Source organism: Vitis vinifera, chromosome 15 (assembly GCF_030704535.1).
Source record: "Vitis vinifera cultivar Pinot Noir 40024 chromosome 15, ASM3070453v1".
Classification (NCBI taxonomy): Eukaryota; Viridiplantae; Streptophyta; class Magnoliopsida; order Vitales; family Vitaceae; genus Vitis; species Vitis vinifera.
This window is the reverse complement of record NC_081819.1, coordinates 2,934,333-2,962,195: the sequence shown is the minus strand read 5'-3', so window position 1 is coordinate 2,962,195 and position 27,863 is coordinate 2,934,333. Positions and strand designations below refer to the sequence as shown.

Below are 27,863 nucleotides of genomic sequence, written 5' to 3'. Positions count from 1 at the left end.
TCCCTAACTCCTCAAGCTGAATCCACATTATGATCGAAGTAGCTCAGGTTTGCTCACTGAATGTCTCAGTTCCTCCATCTAACAACTTGTACACAAACACAATGGTGGAAGGTCACTAATGAACAGTTGTCTTATTTTAAACCAAAAACATAGTATAATAAATTACAAATTCAATCTTATTTCAAAAAACTAGTAATTAGTAAGTAATTACCAATAAATACAACAAAAATTTCCCATACACGTTTCATCTCTAACTCTGCACTAGTCCTCAATGCTTCTCCTGTTGCAAGCATTTGTGTACCCAAAAAAAAAAAAAAATTGAATTATGCCAAAAGGCCATCACCCAAACAAAACAATTACATCTGAGATTTTTTCTTAACTAGATTTTCTTTGACAGAGCAATGAATAGGCCTGTATCAGTTGGAGCTGTGCACCCCTCATATTCTGGGTCATGGAATGCAGCCACTTTCTAGGCTGAAAGTGCCGCTGGTAGTCCATACTCCGTGCTGTGTTAAGATCCAGATAGTTGTGTCCTCTAAGCATATTCACAAGAAGCCCTTTGATGGAGTTAGCAGTGCGTCCTCCAACTTCAGCCCATGTTCTTGTCTACCAAATGGAAGACTCCCTGGATTCTCCTCCTCTAAAAGACAACTCACAGGTGTTTGTGGAGGATAGCTATTGAGAATGAAGTCAATTTCTTCCCCACTGATCTCCTTCTGTTCCACTAGAACCTGTAACACGACCAGAGAGCCCAAGAATCAGAAAACTTGGAGCATCATCAACAAAGGTTTATACGAATTTCTCTGAAGAATTACTCGTTACATGCCTTAGATAAAGCTAACAGCAAGAGTCAATTCTGGAATCTGGAATCTGTACATTTCATTTACTCTTACATTAACCGAAAACCATGATTTTGAACTTTCATGAGATTACACAAGGTCCCACAAGTTCACTCCAGAATTAGAAGTCTCAGCCAATCTTACTTTAAAAGTTAAGTGTATGATGGTGTTATAAATGTTGGTAGACTTTAACATGAAGTCTTCCATTAATTAATTCTGTGCCTAATATAAGAAACAGAAATTACAAAATCTTGCTAGAGACTTGAAAAGCTTTGATAATCTGGTGAGCAATTATAATGCTAGAGGATGTTATCATCAGGCCTATTTCTTTCCAAGAATTCCCCTATGTAAAACAATAGCCCATTGCCTTTTTCTTAGTAAAGATGATGGGTAAAGTTTATCCTTTCATTGAAATTTATGTCTTATTCTATGAATTTGTTTGATAAGTATTTTATTAAAGTTCTATAAGAACCTAATTAATACCATAACCAACACCACCTTGCAACTGCTGCCAGTACCAAAATAATGTGAATCTTGAAATCTAGTTAAACTTATATAAGACTCAATCTGCTCTTCCTTTGTTCTATAGCTCATTAGTCTGCATCTCTTTTGTGAAGCTTCTTAGTTCTTATTCTAATAAAACCTAATCAACCCCATTGCCCCAGGAAACCACCACTAGCCATGTGTTGTTGCCACCACCACCTCCAATTCAATGGCACAAAACACCAATACCAAGAAACCACTACCTGCTCACTGCCACAACCCACAGCTACAATCAGCTTTACCACCCAAGGCTGATGTTACTAGTTCCAAGTTCCAACATCCTACGTTACAATTACTGCAGTTGTCATCATTTGGCCACCTGTATTATACCAACACTACTACCATAGTTGTTGACACATAAAAAATATTATATACAGTTTTCCTATTTTTCTAGTTTTCCATATTATATATTGTATTATATATCATAATTTTTTTCTTATATAATGAAAAACGAAAAGAAAAAATATGCATACATACATAAATATTGTAACAATGAAGTACAGAGTAGTATATAACCAATTTCATGAAAGATAGTAGGATTTAAAGAGTTAAATTATATCAAACTATATGAAAAACATTGAATACTATAGGTTTAAAATATGAGTTTAATGCATTGATTTATCATAAAATCCACAAAAATAAACTTTTTGAACCTTTAGATATGATTTTTAGTTCCAAATTTTAACTAGGTATATGAACTTATATGTGCTGAGGATAAGTATGTCCATCTATATCATCTCTAAGATTCTAACTTTTTATGTTTGCCATCATTCTTCCCCCATTCAAAAAAAAAAAAGGAACTAATATAATAAATACAAGTTTTTATTTCTTATTACTATTATTTTCAATATCAATATTCAAATCATTTTATTATGAGAATAAATTTAGTTAACTTCCAACATTATTTTACAACAAAAATATAGTTTTTCATGTAAGATTATTTTACCACTCTCCCTTTTATGACTAATTTCTTACTTTATCATACATTTTAAACAATAAATAAAATAATAATTGTTTAAAAAAATTTGAGTTTGAATTTTTTTTAAAATTATTAGTTGAAGGTGTATGTATCGTTGTATCTTTGTATTGCGTATTATATCATGGATCGTATACATATCGTAAGATACACTTTAAATAAGATATGAACTAGGATATGTATCGATTTTTAATTTTTAATGTATTGTATTGTTACATGTACCATGTATCATAAATTTTTAACAATTATGACTACTACCACATTACCAGCCTCCAAGAATTGTCATTCCTACTGGGACCTATCAACAACATTACTATCTCTTTGATTGAAAAATAAACATCACAATATTGGGCCTCCCTCTCATTTTGTCCTACTATTACCCTTCCTTTAAACTAAAAAAGCTGATGCCAAGAGTTTTGTTCTTTAAGCACTGTACAATATTTTATTGGACTTATGGAGTGGACAAAGGAAAGAAAAAGCAAGATATTTTAACAAGTGTGCACACACTTCACATCCAGTTACCTTCACAGTTTTGAGCAATGCTGCATGATGCCTCCTAAGCAGAGTAAGTGTTTTTCCATACATGTCACTTATAAGCTCTTCAGTCCTTTGAGCAACTTGATCATCCAAATTGAAGTTGACTGGAGGTTCAATCAGGCCATAGTCATCATAAAGCGATCCTTCAAAGTCCAGCCTAGGGCCCACAAATTTAACTTTCTTTCTCCAGGGAGGTGGTTCTCCATGTATAACCATTGGGTTCTCTAAATTCCATCTGGTGGAAGGAAGAGGAAGAGGAAGAATTTAGATGGTAAACCCATGATAGCAAGCAGGACAATTCAAATGTAGCTTAACATATTAAGACTTACATGGTTAAAATTTTACGAGCAAGCCAAGAGGCATCTGCAAGGTAGTCAACTGATGCCCTCGAAGTATCACGCCCATAAATGACCTCTTCGGCAGCCCTCCCTCCAAGTAACACCTATACATAGAGATGTAGTGAAATGAAAAACTATGATGCAACGAGGAAAAAAAAAAAGAGACAGCAAAATACTAGAGAACTTGAGGTTCACACCTGAAGGCGATGCAGCAATTGTGGTCGGCGCTCAAACATGTATGACTCATCATCAAGTCGATCAAATACAACTTGAGACAACGTCTGCACAGGTCACATGTTTTAACCAAGAATAATGAGTGAAAGATAATGATAACTTCATAAGAAAGAAAAATTAAGTTAGAAGACACAAATATTTTTTTTTTGTTAAGTAAAGAGAAGTATATTAAAATGAAAGAGGAGACACCAAACTAGTGCCCTCTAGGTATACAAGGAGTATACAAAAGCAGCCCCTCGACTCTAAACCAAGGTAGCGGGCTGAAACCCCTACCTATAACTAAAGCCTAGCCACTCAAAAAAGCTAACAAGAGACCGCGGGCTCAAAACTATAAACACCCTCACCCATGACCACAGATTACATACAAAAGAATGTTTCAACCTTTGGATTGACAACACCTCATTCCCAAAAACCAACAAATTTCTTTCCTTCCAAACTGACCAAAATATACATAAGGGGGTCATTTGCCAGGCCTTTTTACGGATTTTCCCCATAAACGTTCCATGCCACCCAAGGAGAGTTTCCTTAACTGTACCAGAGAGAACCCGCTCCACACCAAAGAGAGAAAAAAGAAGATTCCACAATGCCCTCGTCATAACACAATGGAGTAAAAGATGATCCACCGTTTCTGCTTCAGCAAGACAAAGAAAACACCTATTTGCCAAAGAATAACCCCTCCTCTGGAGTTGGTCTAAAGTTAAGATTTTGCCCCATGAAGCTTCCCAAGTGAAAAAAGCTACCTTTGGAGGCACACACGCTCTCCAAATACCAACATAAGGGAACAGAGCAGAACCACCAGGCTCCAGAGTAGAGTAGAGCGACTTGACTGAGAAAACACCACTTCTGGATGCTGTCCAAACCATCTTATCCTCGTTCTCCCTTTGCACCCTAAAAGCTTGGATTTTTAGCATAAACTATTCCATCATCTCAATTTCCCAATCATTAAGCGCCCTTGAGAAAAGAAGGGTCCAACCATCCCTTACACCATCTGGGTTCCACACTTCCGATACCCAGGCATCTTTAGCCCGGGAAATGGAAAAAAGAGAAGGGAAGGACTCGTAGAGAGGCTCATCTCCACACCACTTATCCTTCCAGAATCTCACTCTCCGACCATTGCTCACACGGAAGGCTAAACTGCTATACATACCCAACCACTCCTTTCTAATAGCTTTCCAAAGCCCTACACCATGCCTCCCTCTTTCGGCCCAAGTAAACCAACCCCCCTCCTCTACACCATATTTGTGACTGATCACTTGCTTCCACAAAGGCTCACTTTCAATGGCAAAACGCCAATTCCACTTACCTAAGAGAGCTTTATTCATCAACGCTAAGTTTCTTACCCCTAAACCACCTTTCTTCCTTTCCAGGCAAACCAGATTCCACCTAACCAGATGAGGCCTCTGATCAAGAGCACCTCCCCCCCACAGGAAGTCCCTCTGAATCTTCTCCAACCGCATCCTTACTTTTCTGGGCAAAAGGAAAAGAGACATGAAGTAAACCGGCAAACTGGAAAGAGTGCTCCGAATTAGGGTGAGTCTTCCCCCTTTGGAAATATATTGTCTCTTCCACATAGCCAACCTTTTCCTAAACCTCTCTTCAACACTATCCCATACCACCTCTGATTTGAAAGGTGCCCCCAAAGGCAATCCCAAATAACTGGAAGGCAGACCACCCACTTTACAACCCAACTTCAGAGCCAAATCCTCTATGTCATTCACCCTCCCCACCGGAATAAGCTCACTCTTCTCCAAGTTAACTTTCAAACCTGAGCAAGCCTCAAACCACATGAGAAGCCAACTTAGATACGTCAACTGATCCTGAGACTCCTCACAAAACACCAAGGTGTCGTCCGCAAAGAGCAAATGAGATATCAGAATCCCTTCTCCACCCCTACCTCTAGCCTTCCATCTAGATAAAAAGCCCCCACTGATGGCCCTTCTCATTAAGCAACTAATCACCTCCATAGCTATCACGAACGGGTAAGGGGATAGTGGGTCTCCTTGTCTCAAACCCCTTGAGCTTTGGAAGAATCCGGAAGGAGAGCCATTTATCAGAACAAAGTATCTTACAGTTGAAATACACCACTCTATCCACTTAATCCATCTCTCCCCAAATCCCATTTGCTTTAGCATAGCCAACAAGAACTTCCAGCCAACCTGATCATAGGCCTTCTCTATATCCAATTTGCACATCACGCCCCCTTGATTGCTTTTCAATCTGGAATCCACAACCTCATTAGCAATCAAAACTGCATCAAGAATTTGTCTACCCTCCACAAAGGCATTTTGGGGTTCCGAAATCACTTTTCCCATAACCTTCTTGATTCTATTTGCCAACACCTTGGCCAACAACTTGTAAAGGCTTCCCATAAGGCTAATCAGTTTGAAATCTTTCAAATCTTCTGCACCTCCCTTCTTAGGGACTAAAACCAAGAAGGTTGCATTTAGGAATTTTACAAATCTGCCCCTTTCATGGAATTCTCTAAAAAAGCCCATAATTTCAAACTTCACCACATCCCACTCAAAAAGCCAGAACGCCATTGTAAAGCCATCTAGCCCCGGGGCTTTGTCTTTGCCTAGGTCTGTAAGAGCTGCTAACACCTCTTCCTCCAAGAAAGGAATCTCCAACCCCTCAGCCTCACTGTTATCTAACCTCATAAAAGGGATCCTATCGACACTAGGGCACCACCCCTCTTCCTCCTGGTATAGCTCTTGAAACGCCCCCACCACACTGTTTCTTAAGTTATTTTCCTCTGAATGCCAACAGCCATTAACTTTCAACTTGGACAGCCAGTTTCTTCTACTATGAGCATTCACCATCCTATGAAAGAATCTGGTATTATTGTCCCCCTCCTTCAACCACAACTCCCTAGACTTCTGCCTTTAGAAAATCTCTTCCTTTATCACCCAAGACTTGTAGGCCTCCCTTGCTCCATTTCTTGCTTCACAATCTTCCATATTTAAAGCAGCATATTTCTCCTTTTCATCCCAATACTCAACCTACTTAAAAGCTTAACCCTTTTTAGCCTCAACTAACCCAAACTCTTCTTTATTCCAAATCTTCAGAATATTTTTAAGGGCCCTCAATTTAGCATCTAAAATGTAGCTAGATGACCCAGTAAAATTTAAACTCCCCCACCACGTCTTCATCTTGTCTTTAAAGCCCTCCTCCTCCAACCACATGTTCTCAAATCTGAAAGGGGAAGGTCCCCTCTTCAGCCCTCCTCCTTCTAGGAGGATGGGGAAGTGATCCGATACAGGTCTAGGGAGAATGCCCTGCACAGCATCATTGAACAGATTATCTCAGCTATCCGTCACTAAGAACCTATCCAGCCTAGACTGGACCTAGTTATTCAAACCCCCTCTCCAAGTAAACAGACCCCCCCTCAAAGGGTAGTCTCTGAGCTCCAACTTCTCTAACACTTCTGAGAATCTCCTCATAGAAGCTGTAAGACCACCTCCCCTGCTACGCTCCCCTGGAAACCTTACCAAGTTGAAATCCCCTCCCACACACCAAGGGTCACTCCATAACCCTTTAACTGACCCAAGTTCCTCCCAAAACTCCTCTCTATCACCACTGCAAACCAGCCCATACACACTAGTGAACACCCACACAACACCATCCACACAATTTTTGAACCGGCACAAATTGAGAACACTCCTTATTCCCATCCCACCAGTTCCACCACCCTATTGTCCTAAAACACCAAAATACCCCTAGCTGCACCCCTAGAGTTGACCGCTCTCCACTCTATATTTCTTCCCACCCCCAAACTTCGGACAAGCCCCGTAGTCATTTCTTTAATTTTAGTTTCCTGTACACAAACCACATCCACTCTCTGGGATTTAATAACTGACTTAATAATCCTCCTTTTATCCCTATCATTAGCCCCTTTAACATTCCATGATAGAATTCTTATCTTCATTTACACCCTGATCCTAAAGCCCCTCCAAAAATACCCGCGCTAGATCCCATTTTTGCCTTTTTGTAGCTAACAATCCACTCCAACTTCTTGAGTTCCCTACTGGATTTTGAAGATTTTAAACTTGTCTTCCTAGTCATCCCTTCCTTGCCCTTTTGCTCAATTCTCCCCTTCATTCTCCTTAAGAGATATAAGATTTCCTTTTCGAAGCCTTCCGTCGGCATCCTCAAACAGTGACTGAATCTCGCAAGGCTGCTAGCACTCCACCCTTCCCCACTTCCCCCTTCTTCTATGTGACAGGCATCCTCTTCCTCACAAAGACTCATAAAAACCTCCCCAACTGGTACCAGAGCTAACTCCTTTCCTCTTTCAGTGTCACCCGAGTCCTGCAGATGTCCACTCCAGTCTCCGCAAGCCGACGCAGCTCTATTTCTCCCCATTCTAGTCTCATAACTACCCAACTCCCCTTCCGCTCAGACCGAAGCCCCTATAGCCTCAGCGTTGCCCCAAAAAGAAGAAGAAGAAGAGTAGGAGTATCCCCGATGCCCCAACTCAGAAAGAGGAGAAGGACCAGCATAATACCTGGAAGCCTCCTCCATCAGAGCCTCGTCGGTGACTCTCCATCCACGCGGCGTCAACTCGACGGCAACTTCAACTTGGACAGCCATGAGCTCCGGTTCCATCCCCCCTTCAACCTCCGCGGGAACTAACGAAGCCCTAGCCAAGGAGGACCGCTCCACAAAACCCATACCAGAAGTGGGCTTAGAAGCCGCCGCCCCCCCCCCCCCCCCAGCCCGCCTTTTTAGAACTAACGGGTAGTGGGCCTTTGGCCCAAAACATATCCTCACTTAAGCCCAAATCTTCATTACCTTTTAAAACCTGCCCCTTATCTTTTCTGGGTCCAGACCCACTATTAGAAGGGCCCAAATCACCTGCAAAAGGCCTCCTTCCCTCTATCGCCTCTGCACTTGCCGCCTCACCTTGTCCTCTGCCACACTCAAACTGCTCCCCTGTCCCCCGAGCCTGCAGCTCACTTTTACCATTTTGAACCACTCTCACGCTGCCACTAGCGCGTGAATCCCCCCCCTCCCACCTCTCCTCTTTAAACCAGACTGATCTTGCTACCACCTCCGAAAACCATGGAGGATTTTCCCACCAAAGACTCACCGTCCAACAACAATTCCCGGCTACCACCTGCAACGTACCCTATCTAATCTTCCTAAGAGCTCTCACCAAAATACGAGCCCACTGCAGCTCAGAGAAAAAGGTTGTATCCTCATCCACAGCTATGAATCCCCCGCACCTCTCTCCTATACTCTTGAACACTTCTCTACTCCAAAGGTGAAGTGGTAGACCGACTACTTTCACCCACACTTCCTTTGGGTGGCTTCCATTTCTGCAACACCCCACTTCAGGTCCCCATTTCTGCAAGAAAAACTCTCATCTGAAGACTTCTACTACCCCTTAATAGCACCCAGTCCGTTTCCACTTTATCTTCAAATTCGTACAACACTAGGGCTCCACCCAAACGGGAGATTTTTAAACCTCCCTTGAGAGACCACCTTCATACGCCCACTCCTTCAATAATGAAAAAGACGGAACGGCCTCACCACTATCACCAAAACATCCTACCAGGCAGTGGCTAAGCTACACTTCCCTGCTGGTCAAGTCTCGCTCACCAACTTGCACCCATAAAGCTTCCCCTAAAACCCCTGTCTCCATTCTCACGGCATCTGGAAAAACTCCTTTCCCTTTCTCCTTTCCTTTTCCTCTATAATCCTCCTTTACAGAGGTGGAAGTACCCATTTCAACATTCCTCGTGGGTTGATTAGTAATTCCAAGGGCTCTTAGCTTCTGAGCCAGCATAAACCACCCTCCTACTAAGCCCTTACCTTCTGGGAAAACTAGACAAAACCTCTTCGCCTCCACGTCCCTCACCGAACAAAGCAGATACCTACCTACAACATTTGAACGACACTCCAACCTATATTTCCTTCCTCCTTCCCAAACTCTAAGGCGCCTCGAGCTTGATTCTTCTCTGCACCAGTCTTCCACTCCTTCCAACAGAGAACTGAAGCTCTTTTCACCAAATTTTATCCAAGAAGAGAAGCCTTTGCTTCTTTCCAAAATAACCCCCCCTCAGTTTGCCTCGAATCTCTTCAATGGAGATCTCAAATGTCTTTGATTCCACCGCAAACCAGCTCTTACCCCCCTTCGGGGCTCCTTTCCCCTCCGAGAAAGCAGCCATGTTAATCAAGGAGAAAGCGTTAGAAGACACAAATATGGAGCCTTCTTGATGGTGGATCCATCCAAAGCAGATGGGTGACAAATCTAAATCTTAAGTGATTGTGGCTAATCTTTGTATTCAATCAGATTATCATGTACTCTTCTGACCAATGGTCCAATAGTGAAACCATCTATTGAGAGACCCAATACTCCAATAATAGAACTACAAATCAATGCGTTAGTTCATCTGATAAAGTCCATATCTGACAATAGATTTTTAGCTGTGACCTCCACTAAGTGGATTCTAGTACACATGGCATTTTTAGTGCAGTAAAGGTAAAGGGATGGTGCTTCTATTGCATAAGCATAACAAAAGCCTAAAAAGAGTAACCATAAGAAAGAAACAATGGAGCTAAGAAAACAGAAAGAAGACCTGGCCACGAGGGATGACTGAAATACGGTCACATCGTTCAACTTTTGCACTTTCATATCGCCTTAGCAGATGAGAAGTAATTGCAGTTCCCACTTCAGTAGTAGCTCTACGACATTGTCCCTGATGGCCCAACTCAATACCAACACGTTTGGGTCCTACTGTAAGTCGATCGACTGCCTCATCCACATCTGACTGAAGAATCGCTTCATGTCCTTTCCTTACAGCCACAAGAGCAGCCTCTTGGAGCAGCTGTGCCAACCTTGCTCCTGTCCATCCTGATAAACAGAAAGCATGATTCATAAGTCAAAATCATCAAATTAAATGACTCTTGATTTAAAACCCAAAGGAAGGAAGGAGGAAAAAAGAACAACTACAGAAAGAACTCAAATTTTTTTTAGTATATTGGATGAAGAAAGACGAGTCAAACGATCACATTTTATCAGGATTATTTTTAAAATATGTACCAATTTCCTTTTGTTATTTTTCCATGTTAATGCTTGCATGTGTGAATGTATGACTTTTTTTCTGTTCACCATTTTTTCTTTTGTGGTGGTGGTGAGGGGTGTGAAGGAGACATAGTATAGAAGAAAAGCAACTGATTTTACAAAAATTACATTCAGTCTAGCCACTAGCTATAATCATTGATCTTTTTCTAGTATCTCCACTTGAATGTGTTTTCCTACATTACCATTCGAATTGGAAGCACCATTACAAAGGAAGCACAAAAGACAAAAAACCAGGAGCTACAATATGGGGGATGACAAAAGTGATGTTCAGGTGTGACATCTGGTATGGGGTGCTTCATTTGAAAGGAGGTTTCCAGATTTGTTCAAAGCAGCAACATACAAGGAGGTAGGAGTGACACATTATCATGTATGGATGGAAATTGGCAAAAAACTGGAAACCAATGTTCATTAGCGATGTGTAAGATTGAGATATAAAGGATATGAGTTCCTCCCTGGATCTTAATTACAGGGTGGAAGTGAACATGGATAGAGCAGATGCAGTTGGGTGCAAGATCACAAAGTAGACCTGATGCAATTAGTAGGAAGATCAGACCAGATCAAAAAATTCAGTCACATTATTAGTTCAGGTGGTAATGAATAGTGGAGGGTTGCTGTTCCTAGAGAAAATATATGGGGCTCTATGATTTCCATAAAGTTGTCATCCTTCAATTATATGACAGTTTAGGGGGGAATTAGTCATTGACTAGAGTGTGAGAAAAGGAAGAATCTTCCTGAATTGGTCTTGAATGTGGCAAAGGGCTGGGAAGCACCAACCACTTTCTGCTCCACTGCTCCTTGTCCAGAAGCCAGAAGATCAAATGATTTTCATGCCACTTGGCGTTAGCTTAGGTAACATAGAAAGTGACTTCAAGTTGGATGAGGATAGGAATGAGTTGTTGATTTAATAAATGTTGAAAACATACTCAACCCAAATACAACTTGTTTGATGATGAGTTAAGATGACTCAAGACGAGCATGAGATTTATTACACAGATAACACAATACAACCTGTGCCCACCGTTTTAATAAATGTATTGAAAGGGTCATCTTTCAGCTGACACAAATCACTTGTTAATCCTATTTGGGTTGAAACAACTATAATCTGTTTAACCTGTTTAGATTTTAAAAGTACTAGACCTCTTATTCTTTCAAATCTCTATTTTAATTGTAAAATATTTATGAAGTGGAAGATAAGATAGGCTTTTGTTTTAAAACTTCTTTATAGAATTTTAATTAATTTTATAATTATAAAATACTTAATTTTATAATTATAAAATATTTTTATTATTAAACAAATTATATGCAGGTTGGGTTGTAATTGTGTCAACAACTAAACATATGAAAATGGATTAAACGGTTTGAATGCTCAAAACCGAACACAACCCATTCAGTAAAAGAATTCTACATGTTGACCCAAGTTTCAACCCAAGCCTGCTAACTCCATGTCATATTCCAGCATGGTGACAACTTGCATGAAACATGCCACCCCTGTTGGCACAACAATTTTTCCTGAAGGCGCAAGAAGAAAGTGTGGAGGAAGGTGAGGGGTGAAGGAGATATATGTTGCATAATCACTACAAGCGTGAACAGTTGAATCAATTGCTGAAAGAAGAAATCCTTTGGAGATTTACTAATGGTATGGGTGTTCTGGAGGAGAGTGTGTTTTTGTTTTTGCACTCATCCTTTATATTTGAATAGTGTCCTTCTGGAATTTTTTTTAATAAATCTGCTATAAAATAACATAACAAAACAAAATGAAGACATAAAAACATAAGCTGTAGGAAAAATACCTATCAAAATCCAAAAATAAAAATAAAAGATAAAACTATATCAAAATGGGATATACTACTACCAAAATAAAAAAATAGAGCATAACAAATGAGATGTACTAATTATGACTACTAATAATAATAATAATAAAAATAATAAGAATAACACCAACAACAATAATGATAAAACATTAATTTAATAACACAAAATTCTCAGGCTATAGGAAATATTACATGCTTAAAGCCAGACAGTTTCCCTACAAAAGGATAATTCAAGTTCTTCTGTCCAACAACTGAGATGTAGAGCATTTGGGTTGATTTCACTTGCAAAGCATGATATGATGGCATATGGTCAAATAAGATCACAAGGATTGTTTACCAGGTAAGTTTTGCGCATAAGTGGACAAATCAACAGATTCTGCCAGTTTCACTTTGCGAGCATGAACTTTCAAAATGTCCAATCTCCCTTTTGCATTAGGAGGTCGAATTCTTATCTACAGGACAAAAAAACTATTATGACTATAAATAACTAAACAGTATGAAAAAGATATCCCAGAACTTAAGTTAAACAAAAGATGGAAGAACACTGACTTGACCACACATTATCCACTGCCCATCATCAAAACAGGAAAAAGGAAAGGAAAAGAAATAGAAAAAGACGCACATACTCTCCACTTGTAAATATAACAATAAAATAAGCACCATGCATAATAGCAGCAACAGTTGGTAAACAGTAAATTGATGTAATGAAGCCAGATTGAGATATCTGCTCAGTTGACTGACAAAAAGCTTAATTTGAATGGTTAAGTCACATCAAACCAAGGCAACATTGCCTGCATGTTCTACAGTTGGGCAGATAGAGTTTCATTGATTATGGTCAACAACAGAAACAAACCTTCCGGTCGAACCGGCCAGGTCGAAGAAGTGCCGGATCCAACAAATCCATACGATTTGTAGCACCCAAAAATATAACACCTTTGCCGGTATCAAACCCATCAAGCTCAATCAGGAGTTGATTCAATGTGGTTTCCCTTTCCTGAGTAGCTGCATTGTACAGGTGGTCCGTGGATTCACTGAAAATACCTTGACGCCTAACACAAAATTGGAAAATTATTGTAATTTTGAGTTCTATTTTTCTATTTTAAGTGCAATAAGAAAAAGAAAATGAAAATTTTACAGGGGTGTGAATATAAAGGGTAGGATACCTTTGTAAAAGCTTTCCAATTATCAATTAATTAATTTAAATTCTAAAAATAAGTGAAAATAAAACACAAATTCATAAGAACACAAATTCATAAAAATCAATAAGAAATAACTATTCATCCCAAAATCAATTACATGCATAATACACCTTCTGAGCAGCGCCCATTTTGTGCAGCCTACATATTTAGTAATTTACACAAACTCTTACAAGATTTTGTCTCTAAATTAAAAAATAATTTTTTATCAGCCCTAAATTATAAATTAATGTCTCTATTTACTTGAGCCTCCCAAAGTTTCATTCAAAATTTCCATCTATTGTAATTAATTTCCATCTTTGTTTTACAAATTCTTAATTTACATCAATATTAATGTATATTCAGTCAGTCCCTCAATACTCTTATCGGTATTGATATGTTAACACTTGGTTATATATCATCTTATCAAATCAGAAAATACTTAAATCAAACCAGTTCTTTTTGCACCTTGCTTCCAACTAGGCTCATCAGCATAGATAAGGAATATTCCAATACACGTGATACTAATTCAAGGTATTCTAATAAATTATTGCAGAAAACAAATATACTGTGGAAGTTAAGTTTTATAGATCCTGGATTTGTAACAGGAGCTAATTGAATAAGAAACAGTCTTACCGGAAATTTGGCAAGTACTCTCAAGTAGAGTTAGAGTGCGTTTGACAATGTCTCTACTCGAAGTGTTTTTAGTGGAAGTGTTTTCTTTGGAAGTGTTTTTGGGAGAATCACCCATCATGTGTTTCTCCATAAAACACTACAAGTGATTTTCCAACACTACAAGTGATTTTTAAAATTTTTAAAAGTGTTTTCTAAATTTTGTTAAATACCTAATTTTTTTTCAAAAACACTTTTTTAGGTTAAAAGTGTTTTCCAGAATCACTATCAAATGTACTCTTATTTAGGAAACAAAATTATAAAATGGAAGTCATAATAAAGGCAATGCATACAATTATTACCATGGAATTTGATTATACAATTCACTCCTGAGTAATAACTGGTAGATTGATGATTTGTCATGAGACAACTTGGTTCCAGTGAATAATTAATAATTCCATTTCATAATAATTAATGACTTTTCAAAAAAACTATACACATGAATAAAAGAAAAAAAATATTACCGGCGAAAACAATATTCACATAAAACACATTCAGCCAACAACATTTTCCATAAATCAGGTCCCTTATCAAAAATAGATCTCAGGTCAACTACCTCACTAAACATTTTATCCAATAATTATCAAATCAAACCAGCTAGTTTCAAGAATTATAACTGTTCATCTCTTTTTCTCTTGATGTAATCATCTCACAGCAGCATTTTGTTATGATGTCTTCTTTTTCTGAATGAAGTTTTATTCTTGTGGGGAAGGACTTTTATTTTCATGTCTCCTATGATTTTAATTGTCAGAGGTCATGTGTATAATACCGTCATTTTCTTATTAAGTCCATCACATATTGCCCTTGGTTCTCTTTTAAGATCTGAGAGGTACACATGTGCATCCATACACACAACATAAACCAAGAAGGAAGCTTGATCAAATATCACTATCAATAACAGTCACTGACAGGAATGTCCTTACCTAGTTGCCAATGCATCAATTTCATCAATGAAGATAACTGAAGGTTTGTTGACCTGCATGGAGAAATCATACATTTTTATCAAATAACTTAAAAAGTGAAAACAAACCTGCCAAAACATCATTCCTTAAAACCAACCCCCACCACCACACACAAAAAAGAAAGGAGAGGGAGGGGGGGGGGGGGGGGGGGGGGGGGGGTGGTATGATGACACAAAATGAGATTAATAAAGAAAATGAACTTCAAGAAGATCACTTGAAGAAATGATTTTTTGAATATTATCCTTCGGCAATGAGTTTATTTATAGTTAGAAGAACTATAAATCTCAAAGTTTAATCGTCTGATAATCATTCTTGATCTCCAATGACGAATTTGTTTTTTGAGACTTGATTTACAGGGAGACTTGATTTACAGGGCCAAGGGGACTCCAAACAAAGAATGTTTTTTTGAACAGGCTTTGAGGAAAATCAAATGTTGAGCAAAATAGACTCCTTCATTGTTTGACTACTCAGGAGGCTTACTTTCAATTATGAGTCTGACTTGTTAGAATCCTTGAATGAAGGAATTCAAAACACGTGCTAATTTTCTTCTAAATCTATCAATTTGCTCAAGACCAAAGAAAATTGGTTTCGTTGATGAGTCAACCCATAATCCATGAGGAGAGCAAAGGTTAATTCAATTTGTTCATTGTTGAATCTTATTGTTATTGAATGAAAATTGTCTAAGTCTATGTTTGCCTTGCAAAGACTACAAGTGAGAACACACTTACAATTTTGCATTTCTAATGGAATTTCTTACAATTTTGCCTTTCTCATGGAATTTCTCTACACAAGGGATTGAGCTTTGAAAACTTACAGTTTGTTGTTGATTGTAACACTTACAGTTTATTTCTCTACACCAATATTGGGCACTTAATATTGGTGTTGTCATAGTGAGTTTGTCAAATAAAACTCATTTCAAATAAACTGTAAGTGCTCAAAGTTTGATCCCTTGTGTAGATAAATTTCATTAGAAAGGTAAAACTATAAGTGCACTCTCACTTATAGTATTTTCAAAACAAACGTAGACTTAGACAGTTTTCGTCCAATAACAATAAGATTCAACAATGAACAAACTGAACTAACCCCTGCTCTCCTCATGGATTATGGGTTGATTCATCAACTAATTTTCTCCAATCCTAAGCAAATTGATGGATTTGGAAGAAAATTAACAACATGTGTATTGAATTCCTTCATTCAATGATTCACCTCTTGAATGATCAAACGATGGAGGAGTCTATCCTGCTCAATATCTCATTTTCCTCAAAACTAATTCAAGAAAACACCCTTTGTTTAAAGGCCCTTTAGCCCTGTAAAGCAAGTCTCAAAAAACAAATTCATCATTGGAGATCAAGAATAACTGTCAAACAATTAGACTCTAAGATTTATAGTTCTTCTAACTATAAATAAACTCATTGCCGAAGATAACGTTCAAAAAATCATTTTTTCAAGTGACCTTCCTGAAGTTCTTTTTCTATATCGATCTCAATTTTCTTATCTATTAATTTTTATAAGAAAGAACATGTCAAAAGAAAGACAAGACAGAGAAGATTTTGAAAATCTCCTCCTTCAAGAAATGATGAATTAACAGACTCTAAAATGAAAGAATCTCTATATGCATGTTTGTACATTTGAAAAAAAAAAAAATTGTGAAAAGATATGAAGATGTGAAGATAAAAAATAAAAATAAAAAAAAACAAAGTTGAAAAGTAGTTGGTGTACTCAAAAGTGGATGGTGAAGTTTCCTATCCTAAAAGCTAATTCAAAACATGAAATAAATTAAAGTGAGGAGACAAATTGCTATTCCTCAATAGTAACTTTTTTAACCTCTCGTCAATGCTCTTAACACCCTCAAAGTTATCAAGTTGTAAGTTTTGAAAATGTTTCAATATTCCTAACACCTTTGGATAAATTCATTAAGAAGAAAAACAAAAATTGAGAAATTTTTGTTGTTTGTTGATTCAAATGTTGAAGAGAACGATTTGTATAATTTAATTGTTGAATTTGTCTAATATCTTTGAAAATTATGGGTCTTTGTTTGTCTTTTGTTCTTGGAATTTTGAAGGATAAAGCAAAAATTGAATTATTATCAAAATTGAATTGATGATTATTTAGAGGTGGTTGAGAACCTAATTTTGTTGTTATTGCTGAAATTGTTTTTTGTTGTTTAATTATGGATGAATGTTTTAATGATATTTGTAAGTCACCTTCATCTTTTAAAGTTGTAAGTTATTTACGTTGTTTTCTAAATTTGAAAAACCAATGGAAAAAATGAATTGTCATTTTCTTTTATTCCATGTAATTTTCATATTATTTTCTTAAAGCATTTCTAGATTAAGAAGGAAGTGTTTGAAATAGGCTCTTCTAGAATCATTATAAGGGGAATAATCTAATTTAATCCATTCAACATTAGGCTCCAAAGGAATTTTATTATAATTTCTTTTATGAATAATATTGACTTGAGAAGGACACATATCAGAATGAGTAGGGTAAATGGACGAAGATTCTTGTTGTTGATAAATAGGAATAAGAATATTTAGAGCAAAATTGAGAAAAATTCTTGAGTAAATAAATATCTTGAAGATTGACCAAATTTTATTTGAACAATACCATCCGTATGTCGTATAATTTTTGAAAAAGTTGCTAGAGGTTTGATTGGTTTTGGATTTATTAAATCTTTTAATTCTCATTAACCTCCTTTAGTAATTTCATTCCATTTAAGTTTTTTAAGAACAAAAGCTCGAGTATTATGAGGATTATATTGTAGTAATAATGTTTCATCTTTGACAGATTGACACACAACTTTAGGATTTAATTGAGTAGTCATTACTTTATAATATATCCTATAAATTATTGCTATTGTTTGAGCTTCTTCTACAAAATTCAATTTTTTTGTTTTTATGTTTAAAGTTAAACTTAACAAAATACTTAGATCATTTATATTCATTGAAAAATTTGGATAACAGTTAAATAGACAAGACCATTTGCAAGGTTTGAATCTATCATACTAAGAACAAAATCAGTAAATTTTGCTGCCCTACCATCTCTTAGGCAAACAAACACAGAAATATCTAGAACTAAGCAAAACAAGGGTTTTATTGCAACTTGAACTAATCATATATGAATATAATTAAATTTTATCTTATATCAACTAATAGTGTTTAGACTCAATATTTGAAGACTTTCAAGATTTTGATTAAGAGAAATAGTTTGTTCTTCAGTTTTAATTGAATAATTTTGACTCAATTCAAATTTTCCTTGAAAGAGGCACATCAGGCCAGCTAGGCTATTTCATTTGTGCCTTCATATAGGACACCGACATACATTATTATTATGTACCTTGTACCTTCATATAGGACACCAACATACATTATCAATTATTATTATTATTATTATATTAAAGGATAATAAAGGATAACAAATCTACAATACAATATAGCAGCACGCTTACCACCAAATATATAAAGTCAAATTATTATTATATTAAAGGATAATAAAGGATAACAAATCTGCTATTATTATATTTAAAGGATAACAAATCTGCAATACAATATAGCAGCATGCTTACCACCAAATATATAAAGTCAAATAGTCAGAACTCATGGCAGGCATTCTTAGCTTGAGAAGAGTAGTTTAGCTACTTCAGAGAAATTTAGAAAAGGGCAAGGAGGCATGTCAGGCTAGGCTATTCCATCTGTACTAGAAGCAACTCCTAGGACCTTCATATAGGACACTGACATACGTGAACCACACAAAAAATGCTTAGCTCTATGCCCAGAATGAATCCTAAGCTCTGCAAAACCTATAATTTACAAACATTCATAGCTGTAGGCATGAACAAACCTTAGAATAAGTCAAAAAGGACTCTAGTGTAGTTGGTGCATCAAAGGAAAGCTATGCATAGAGTAGTAGAGAATCTCTTCCCTCTTGCATAGGTAAAGGTTACAGATATCTATGTACAAAAAATCCATGTGCGTTAACGAGCTTTTGCTCTAGCCAACAGGCCAAGGTCCTCAAGTAATTATAGAGTAAAGGGAAGAATGTTCAAGGACACATAGTTCAAGAACCAAAGGTTGTGTTGAAAGCCATGACTGCTGCTAAAATGGGAAAATAACGAATTCAAAAGTTGTTGAAGGCATGAAGAGTAGTTCTCTTCATATTCTTACTAAGAAGTTTCAGCAGGAAAGCAAGGAAAATGGGGTTATATATGTTGTAGTGATGAAAGAAGTAGACATGACAGATGCTGGAAGCATTTCTTCCACACCTACAAAGGTCACTAAATTGTTCAACGACTTCTCAAATATAGCTGCAGTAAAGCTACCTAGTAAACTCCCGCCACTCTGCATCATTCAGCATGCTATAGGCTTCATAAAAGGATCTCAATTGCCTAATCTTCTGGCCTATTGTATGAATCCAATTGAATATGCAAAGCTTCAAAGACAAGTGGAGGAGCTGCTATCCAAGGGATTTATTTGTGAAAGTATTAAGTCCTTGTGCTGTCCTTGCCTTACTAACCCCAAGAAAATATGGCAATTGGTGCATGTGTGTAGACAATCGTGCAAGCAACAAGATAACTATTAAATATCGGTTTCCCATTACTCAGCTCAATGATGTTGGATATGATGGTCGGTTCTTACATCTTTTCAAAGATAGATTTGAAGAGTGGGTATCATCAGATATGGTTAAAGCCCGGGAATGAATGGAAGACTGCTTTTAAAACAAAGGATGGTCTCTACGAGTGGCTAGTCATGCCATTTGGCCTCAAATGCTCTTTAGCACATTCATGCATTTCATGAATTAAGTATTACAACCATTTGTTGGCAAGTTTCTAGTTGTTTGCTTTGATGATATTTTAATCTATAACAAGATTGAGGAAGATCATGTTTCCCATTTGCAACAAGTTACGAGAATTCTTCGACAAGAGAAACTTTAGATAAATTTTAAAAAAATGTTCCTTCATAACCCCAACTATTGTGTTCCTAGGTTTTGTTGTTTCAACTAAGGGGTTAGAAGTAGACCCTGATCAGGTAAAAGCCATCCTAGAATGGCTAATTCCTAGAACATTGCAGGAGGTACAAAGTTTTCATGGGTTGTCAACATTTTATTGATGTTTCATCAGAAATTTCAGCATTATTATGGCTCCTATCACTCATTGTTTGAAGAAAAACCGATCTAGTTAGACTAAGGCAACAACAAAGGCTTTTGAAAAAATAAAGAAGCTAACTAAAGCACCTGTTTTACAACTTGATTTTTCAAAAGTATTTGAAGTAGCTTGTGATGCATCAAATGTGGGAAATGGAGGTGAACTCAGTCAGGAAAGACATCCTATTGCCTTTTTCAACGAAAAATTAAATGAAGCAAAGCAAAGATATTTGATCTATGACAAAAAATTCTATGCAGTGGTTCAAGCTTTGCGCTATTGGTGCCATTATCTGCTTCCAAAGTAGATTGTTTTATATTTTGATCATGAAGCTCTAAAGAATGTCAACTCTCAAAAGAAGCTAAACCATCTGCATGGGAAACGGGTCTCCTTCTTACAAGAATACACCTTTGTTATTAAGCATAAATCAAGTGTTGAGAATAAGGCAACTAATTCTCTTGGCTGAGTGGTGTATATTCTTTCTTTTATGGCTTTGTTGGATTTAATTTGTTGAAGCCAGATTATCATTCTTGCAAGGATTTCAGCATTATATATATTGAACTAGTAGCAGCCAGCAGGGAACTTGGGAGCATATCCAAATTTTTTTGTTGCATGATGGATACCTCTTCAAAAGGACCTGCCATTGCTTACCTAACACATCACTTCGAGAGCACATCATATGGAAGTTGCATCCTAGGGGGCAGCTGGTCATTTTGGAAGAGATAAAACAATTGCAATGACAAAAGATTGCTTATATGGCTAAGAATGTTTCTAAATGTCGCAAATGCCAACTATCAAAGGGAAGGAAGGAAAATATAGGACTCTACATGCCACACCTTGTGCCACATGAGCTATGGCAAGACCTAAGCATGGATTTTGTCCTTGGTTTGCTGAAAACTTTCAGGGGACCTGATTCCAAATCTGTCGTGGTAGATTGATTCTTTAAAACAGTGCACTTTATCCCATCTTCAAAGACTTTGGAAGCTGCCCATGTTGCTAAACTCTTTCAAAGAAATTGTCCAACTTCATGATTTGCCCAAGACTATTGTTTCTGATCGCGATGCAATGAGTTATCTTCGGAGAAGCTTATGGAAGATGTTGAACACAAAGCTGAAATTTTCATTTACTTTTCACCCCCAAACTAATGGTCAAACAGACGGTATTAACCGAAGTTTAAGTGATCTACTTTCCTGCCTAGTTGGAGAACATGTCACTAATTTGGATCAGATTCTTACAATGGCAGAGTTTACATAAGAAAATTCAGTAAATAGGTTTACAGGTCGCAGCCACTTTGAGATGGCGGTTGGCTTGCTTTCTAGGAAGCCTATTGATTTAGTTCTATTACCAATGGAGGCAAAACCAAGTGTTGAAGCTGATTCTTTTAGTAAGCATATACATGATTTACATGACGATGTTTGAAGGAAGATTGTTGTCAGCAATGAGAATTACAAGACACTGCTGATTTGAAAAGAAAATTTGTTGATTTTAATGAAGGAGATATGGTTATGGTAAGGATGAAGCCTGAACAATATCCTAAAGGTGCATACAAGAAACTTCACTCAAAGAATGTTGGTCCATACAAAGTACTCAAGAAAATTAGCTCCAAAGCTTATGTTCTTGATTTGCTAGAAAATATGAGCATTAGTAACATCATCAACATCGAGGAACTCATTCTATGTTCTAAACTTGAAGATGCTACAACTAATGGTGGCCCAAATGCTCAATCACCACCAGCTCCTCAATTAAAAGAGGAAATTGAAGACGTCATCGATCACCAAATTGTTTCAACTAAAGGAGGGGGCTATCAAAAGTATCTTGCCAAATAGAGAGGGAGGCCACTTTCAGATTGCACATGGATCAAAGATAGAGAATTCCAACACTTGAATCAAAAACCTTTATGAAGGATTTCATGCCTTTAACTCATTAGGGTCAAGTTTTCCAAAGCCCAAGGTGTTGATGGAAACAAGTGGCAGCCACCTTTAAAAGTTTATCAAAGGTGCAGAGGAATGGGGTCCAAGGTCCAAACTTTGATTTGACACTCTAGATGATAATGGGCTTAGTTGGGATCTTATATAATTTAATATGGGTTCAACCTAGAAAGTACTTTTCAGAAATAAACTTATGGGCCTAGTCAATAGTTATAAGCTACTATTTTCAATCATTAATATTGTCATTTTCCAAGAGGCTTTAATGTGATCTAATAGTTAGTCCAAGTTTTTGTTATTTTCAAGTTGCATCACTACTATGTGACTGGTTTCAAAGAGTTATAAGTTCCTAGAGAAGTTCTATATGGTAAATGATCTGTCTTTCAAAAATAATTAGTGAATGAATGATAAAATTTCCAACAGCCACTATTTTCTTTGTGTGATACAAAGAGCACTTGGGTGTAAAGCCAAAGGTTTATAGGAGTGATTCCTAGAGTTCTCACAATTACACTACTCTCCTTGCATTTTACTTTCTTGTCCTGCATCAGTTTTAGGCTACCCCAACCGTAAAACAAGTTCATCTAGATCATCCTAAACTTATTTACCAAAAGAAGGTGGCAATTGTTAGGATATATTACCTCAGCTTAAAGGCTCCTTCATGTTCATTTTTAGAGAATGGTCTTCATGTTCAATTGAAAGAGATGGGTCAACTCACATACGAATGGAAGTTCATGCCCACCCTAAGTGGGTTGGAAGTCCAATACTCCTGAAACACTTCTTTAAGGCTGTTCTTTATACTGATACAACAGCTAAATAGAGAAAGGTATCAATTTACTGTTTTTTATGGAATTTAAATTCCCTGCACAACCTAGTGAAATAACTAGAGAAAGTTAGTTCAAAGTGTGCAGCCTCACCAAATTATTCAATTTCAAGTGTTGAGACATAAAATCTGGACCAAAGAGAAAGTGGTCACAATTCACTGCAATCATGTCATGACAACTGATAACAAGCAGACCCACACATAAAATGTAAACATAAATGGCTAGAACAATCACCTTGGCTCTCTTAAATAGATCTCTGATTCGAGCAGAACCAACACCAACTAAAACTTCAACAAACTCTGACCCAGCCATCTGGTAAAATGGAACACCAGCTTCGCCAGCTATGGCCTTGGCAACCAATGTCTGGCAAATCATGATGCATCTTTCAAATTTTTTATACAGTCTCACATATGGCAAACCAGTGGAAGAATCTAACTAACCTTGCCACATCCAGGAGGGCCCTCTAGAAGGACCCCATGTGGGGGCTTTATTCCCATTTTATCAAATAGTTCTGGGTTCTTCAGGTACTTCACCAGCTAATCAAACAAAAAACAAGGAGTCAATTACCTTTGCTAAATCAAAAATACTGACTCAAATCTAAAATGATATATATATCCATACATGAAGGAAATACATTTGGGGAAAAAATGATAGAAGCTAATAGGCAAGGGATCACCAACATCAGAAACAATAAAATGTGGAAACACATATCAGCAACTGATGAAGAGGGGATAGCATGAAATTTAAAAATAAAAAAATAAATAAATTAAAATTAAAAACTAAAAATAAAAAAAGGACTGCACAGAAAATTTAATTTTTCAACCTTCCAAAATATTAAAATGATGGAACTGAAAAGTAACCAAAAAGAAGGCCCAGCAGCCCAATAGAACAAGAACTCTACAAAAGTCCAAGCACATGATGATAAAAAACTTCATTGATGCAAATGACACAAAACTGAAAATGGATATTTTTTTTCACAGGTATCTTTCAGAAAGGATTCAAATTGATCTCTCTGCTCAAAAGGAAACAGGAAGTGAAGCAATCAACAAAAGCCATTTTGTTGGTTAGCTTAGCTATGGTGTTTCTGAGTGTTTTGAGCTGTTTGTATACATTGTGTGTACTAGGGTTTCTCCCCCTCTTTGTTAGGCACCTTTAATGAATTCCTTTTGTTTGACTATATCATTTTTTTAAAAAAAAAAAAAGCAACCAACAAACAAACATTCTGTCCCTACACATATAAAAGAGATAAAATACAAGGGAACATATAATCAAGGGTCTCTTCTTGAACAACACCTAAATGGAACAGAATGTGGTATGAAAGAAAGCAAATGAGCATAATTCAACAACCAAAATATGCTGCAACACTTTGCACACATGATTTATTTCAAGTGATGGATGGAATTAAATCCCTAACCTCTTGGAGTTCTTCAACTGCTTCCTCAATCCCTGCAACATCACTAAATTTGACTCCTGTTGAACCCTGAAAGAATTTCATAGCAAAATAGAAGCCTTAGGATTTCAATTTTAACTATAACAACATTCAAGAATATGTGAAGTAGGTAATTAAAAGAAACTAACATCAACACGAGCTTGTGCTTTAGATTGTGAAAATTCAATGCCTTGCCATATATCCTGTCAACAAAAACACAGTATGAAGGAAAATTCATGGTGATCAAATAAAGCACAATATCAGTCAATTCGTTAAAATGTGGCAAATAATGCCTTACCCATTTCCTGAAATTCTTAGGTCTTCTTGAAAGGGTGAAACGGACAAGAAGGGCCATGGTCAAAAAGACCAGCATGATTGGCTTCAGCATCTCAAGACTGGCCGATATACCACCAAAAGTGTAAATTTCATTCAACTTGGAGAAAACTCCCCCATCACTAAAAACATCAATGACATTGTCCCAAACTCTCTCTAAAATTCCAGAGATGATACCAGTGAAAAGCCTTAAAAATGGTTTGACTAAAGGCCATACAACATATACAGCTGTTGCAAATATGAAACTGGTTACAGCAAATACCGCTGAGGCAAGGAATCCTCCAACAACAACTGCAGCAGCAGCCATTACAGCTGTTACCATTCCAAGCTCTACCATCATTCTACTAGATATGGAAGATGCGACCGGATGAGGGAATTCGGGCAATTTCCCCACCCAAGACTGCAACAGAAAATTCAGCTATAAGGCACCATAACAGAACTAGCAAATACATTTCTGTATATATAAAACATTTTTTTCCTGCTAGGAATCTAACATGGAACCTCCCATATTAACAGGCAAAAAACAAAGATCTTTAAATTCTTGAACAGTAAGTTTCAACAGTGTAGCCATTTTCTGCAGTGTGTTTTGCATGATACAGACAATGCCTGCAATATCAATTATAAGTATATGTGTCCGTTACGCTTTGATACTTCAGCTCCTCAAAAGCAAGAAGCACTACACACACTAAAAAAGCCTTAAAGATGAATATTGGAAAATATAAATTAACCCTCAATTCTTTGATGACATGAGAATCCAAAAATTAAGCAATGTTTATCATTGATTGGTTTGTTATTTTATCCCCTTCATGCAAACAAATTTCATAGAGATTTTGATAATGGGACCTTTGTTCTAAGTATTAATATTTCAGTTCTACTTTATTACCACATATTCAGGTTTGAACTCTACTCAGGCTCTATTTTCCATTAATGTGGATAAGAAAAGGAACTTCATGAGAAACAAACCTAGAACCCAGCCAACAAGAAACACTCCCTTCCAAATGTGAACCTAATTTCCAGCTCTTTTATTCACAGAGCTAAGATGGAACCACATCAAAAGGCCTAGCAGTGAACTCATCTTGAACATAGAAACTTCTTGTAGATTCTGGCATATATACTAACATAAAATCAAATGGACAAATAACTTTGCGTTTATCAAAGAATCGATAATCACCTTGGTCGTCCTCTCTATTTCATATCGAGGGCCTGTGTACCCCGCCATAGCCTCGTATGCTTGATCCTCATCCAGCTTCATCGCCCTAAAAATTCATGCATTAAAAAATTAACTATTGCTTTATACAAAAAAAATAAAAAATGAAAATCACAGAACAATATTAGAAAACAATCAAATAGAAACCAAAACAAATGACGAACATTTAAAAAAACCCATTTCCACAACAAAAATAGGAGGGAAAAAAAAACCATCTTGGCAAAAAAAGAAGGCAAACACACAAACAAAATTCAGAAACCCCATTTTCACACCATTTGGTCCTCTGCAAGCTCTTGTCACCAGGAATTTCCTTGAGCTCTACAATGAAATTCCCAAAACCATAACTCTCATCCTTGGAAATCACCACCTTAACCTTATCATTTTCAACCGCTTTCCGAAACTCCTCCAAACTCATCACCGGCAACGACTCCAAGTCCCGAGCAAACTCCTCCTCCTCCGACAACCTCGTCCCAAATATCTGCTCCGGCACGTACAATTTCCCCTTATGCTCCCTCAGAATATCCTTCAGAAACACAGCTTCAGAACCCACCTCCTCATTCTCCAAAACCCCATTTTTCTCCCCCTTCCTCGGCATCAACCTTAGCCAATTCCATCGATTTTGTCGACTTTTATTGAAAGCTTCGTCCTTCTGCTTCTGGGTATAGAGAGTTTGGCCGATTAGGAACTTGGGTTCTACTTGGCTGGGGTTTTGCTTCAAAACCCTGGTGATGAAATCCTCTTTGTCTCCGTTTTGAGAAGCGGAAATGCGAAGAGGAACTGATGGATTTCTGGGAAAATGGAAGCGTTTTCGGATGTGGAGATGAGGGTGGGGGTGAAACGGCGTCGTTTGCAAGAGCATGTTGGCGATGATGGTGGTTGTAATCAATGAGAATGCAGCGTCGTCGTCATCCTCTTCTGTAGAAGATTGGGTGTTGAAGCGTGGCAGAGAGGAAGGATTGCTTCAGTGTCTGCCATTCTTGTGGCTTTTTCAATTTTTATCCCAAGAGGTTTTCCCAAGTAATTTTCGAATATGGAATCGGAAATAAAAAAATCAAAATCAAAATTTTAAAAAAATAATAAAAATGTTTTCTTAGCTATGGCGCCCATTCTTTTATATCTTGAGACGATTTCTTTTTCTTTTTTTTCTTTATATTTTAGTTTCGTTATTTTATTCATACTTAGATCTTATTTTCTAATATTTTAATCCATTTATTTATACTTTTATTTAATATTTAATAAAAGACTTAAAATAATTATTTGGTGAATAACGAAAGTACAATTGAATTTTTCCCCAAAAGAAAATTCTTTAACTAATTTTGAATTTTTTTAAGAAAAAAAATTACTAAATTTTTGCATTTTAGCAAAATATTTTGCCCATAATTTTAGGTTTTCATTGTGACAAAAATTTAAAAAAAAAAACACCAATTTTTAATTTCTCATTTTGGCTTTGAAAAGAGAGGAAAAATAAAATGACTTGGTTTGATAATGTAGTTTAAAATTACTTTGCTTGTTCCATTAAGAGTTAAAAGTCATGAAATAATTCCACATTACAAATTTAATTATGTACCCCACATTTCTGCTTGTGCATTTCCCACTCAAATGGCACGAACGCGCTTTTTATTTGAAAAATATTTATTTTTTTTAGAAAATGACTTAGAGTCGTTACTTATTTTTGTTTTATTTTTAAAGGGCAAACAAAATAAGAAAATAAAACTCTAAAGTGTGACTCCTTATTTGGAAAATATGGTCTGCGAAAAACCAAATCTGAGTTCGAGGGTCAAGTAACTTATTGGGAATGTACGGTAAAGACCGTAGCACCCTTCTAAGCCCCTAAAAT

General features: G+C 36.8%; 1 protein-coding gene across 1 annotated transcript; it reads right to left on the bottom strand.

The window, feature by feature from the left end:
- Positions 1–107: 107 nt before the first annotated feature.
- On the bottom strand, positions 108–27,099 carry LOC100252371 (probable inactive ATP-dependent zinc metalloprotease FTSHI 1, chloroplastic). The gene is made up of 15 exons (XM_002266039.4): positions 26,299–27,099; positions 25,991–26,075; positions 24,785–25,219; positions 24,636–24,689; positions 24,472–24,537; positions 23,498–23,593; positions 23,292–23,420; positions 15,136–15,188; positions 13,219–13,414; positions 12,703–12,817; positions 10,049–10,323; positions 3,431–3,514; positions 3,225–3,337; positions 2,881–3,130; positions 108–731 (listed from the first exon to the last, which is right to left on the bottom strand). The coding sequence occupies exons 1-15, from the start codon at positions 26,883–26,885 to the stop codon at positions 546–548; spliced, it is 2,724 nt and encodes a 907-aa protein (XP_002266075.1). The 5' UTR covers positions 26,886–27,099; the 3' UTR covers positions 108–545.
- Between the last annotated feature and the right edge of the window lie 764 nt (positions 27,100–27,863).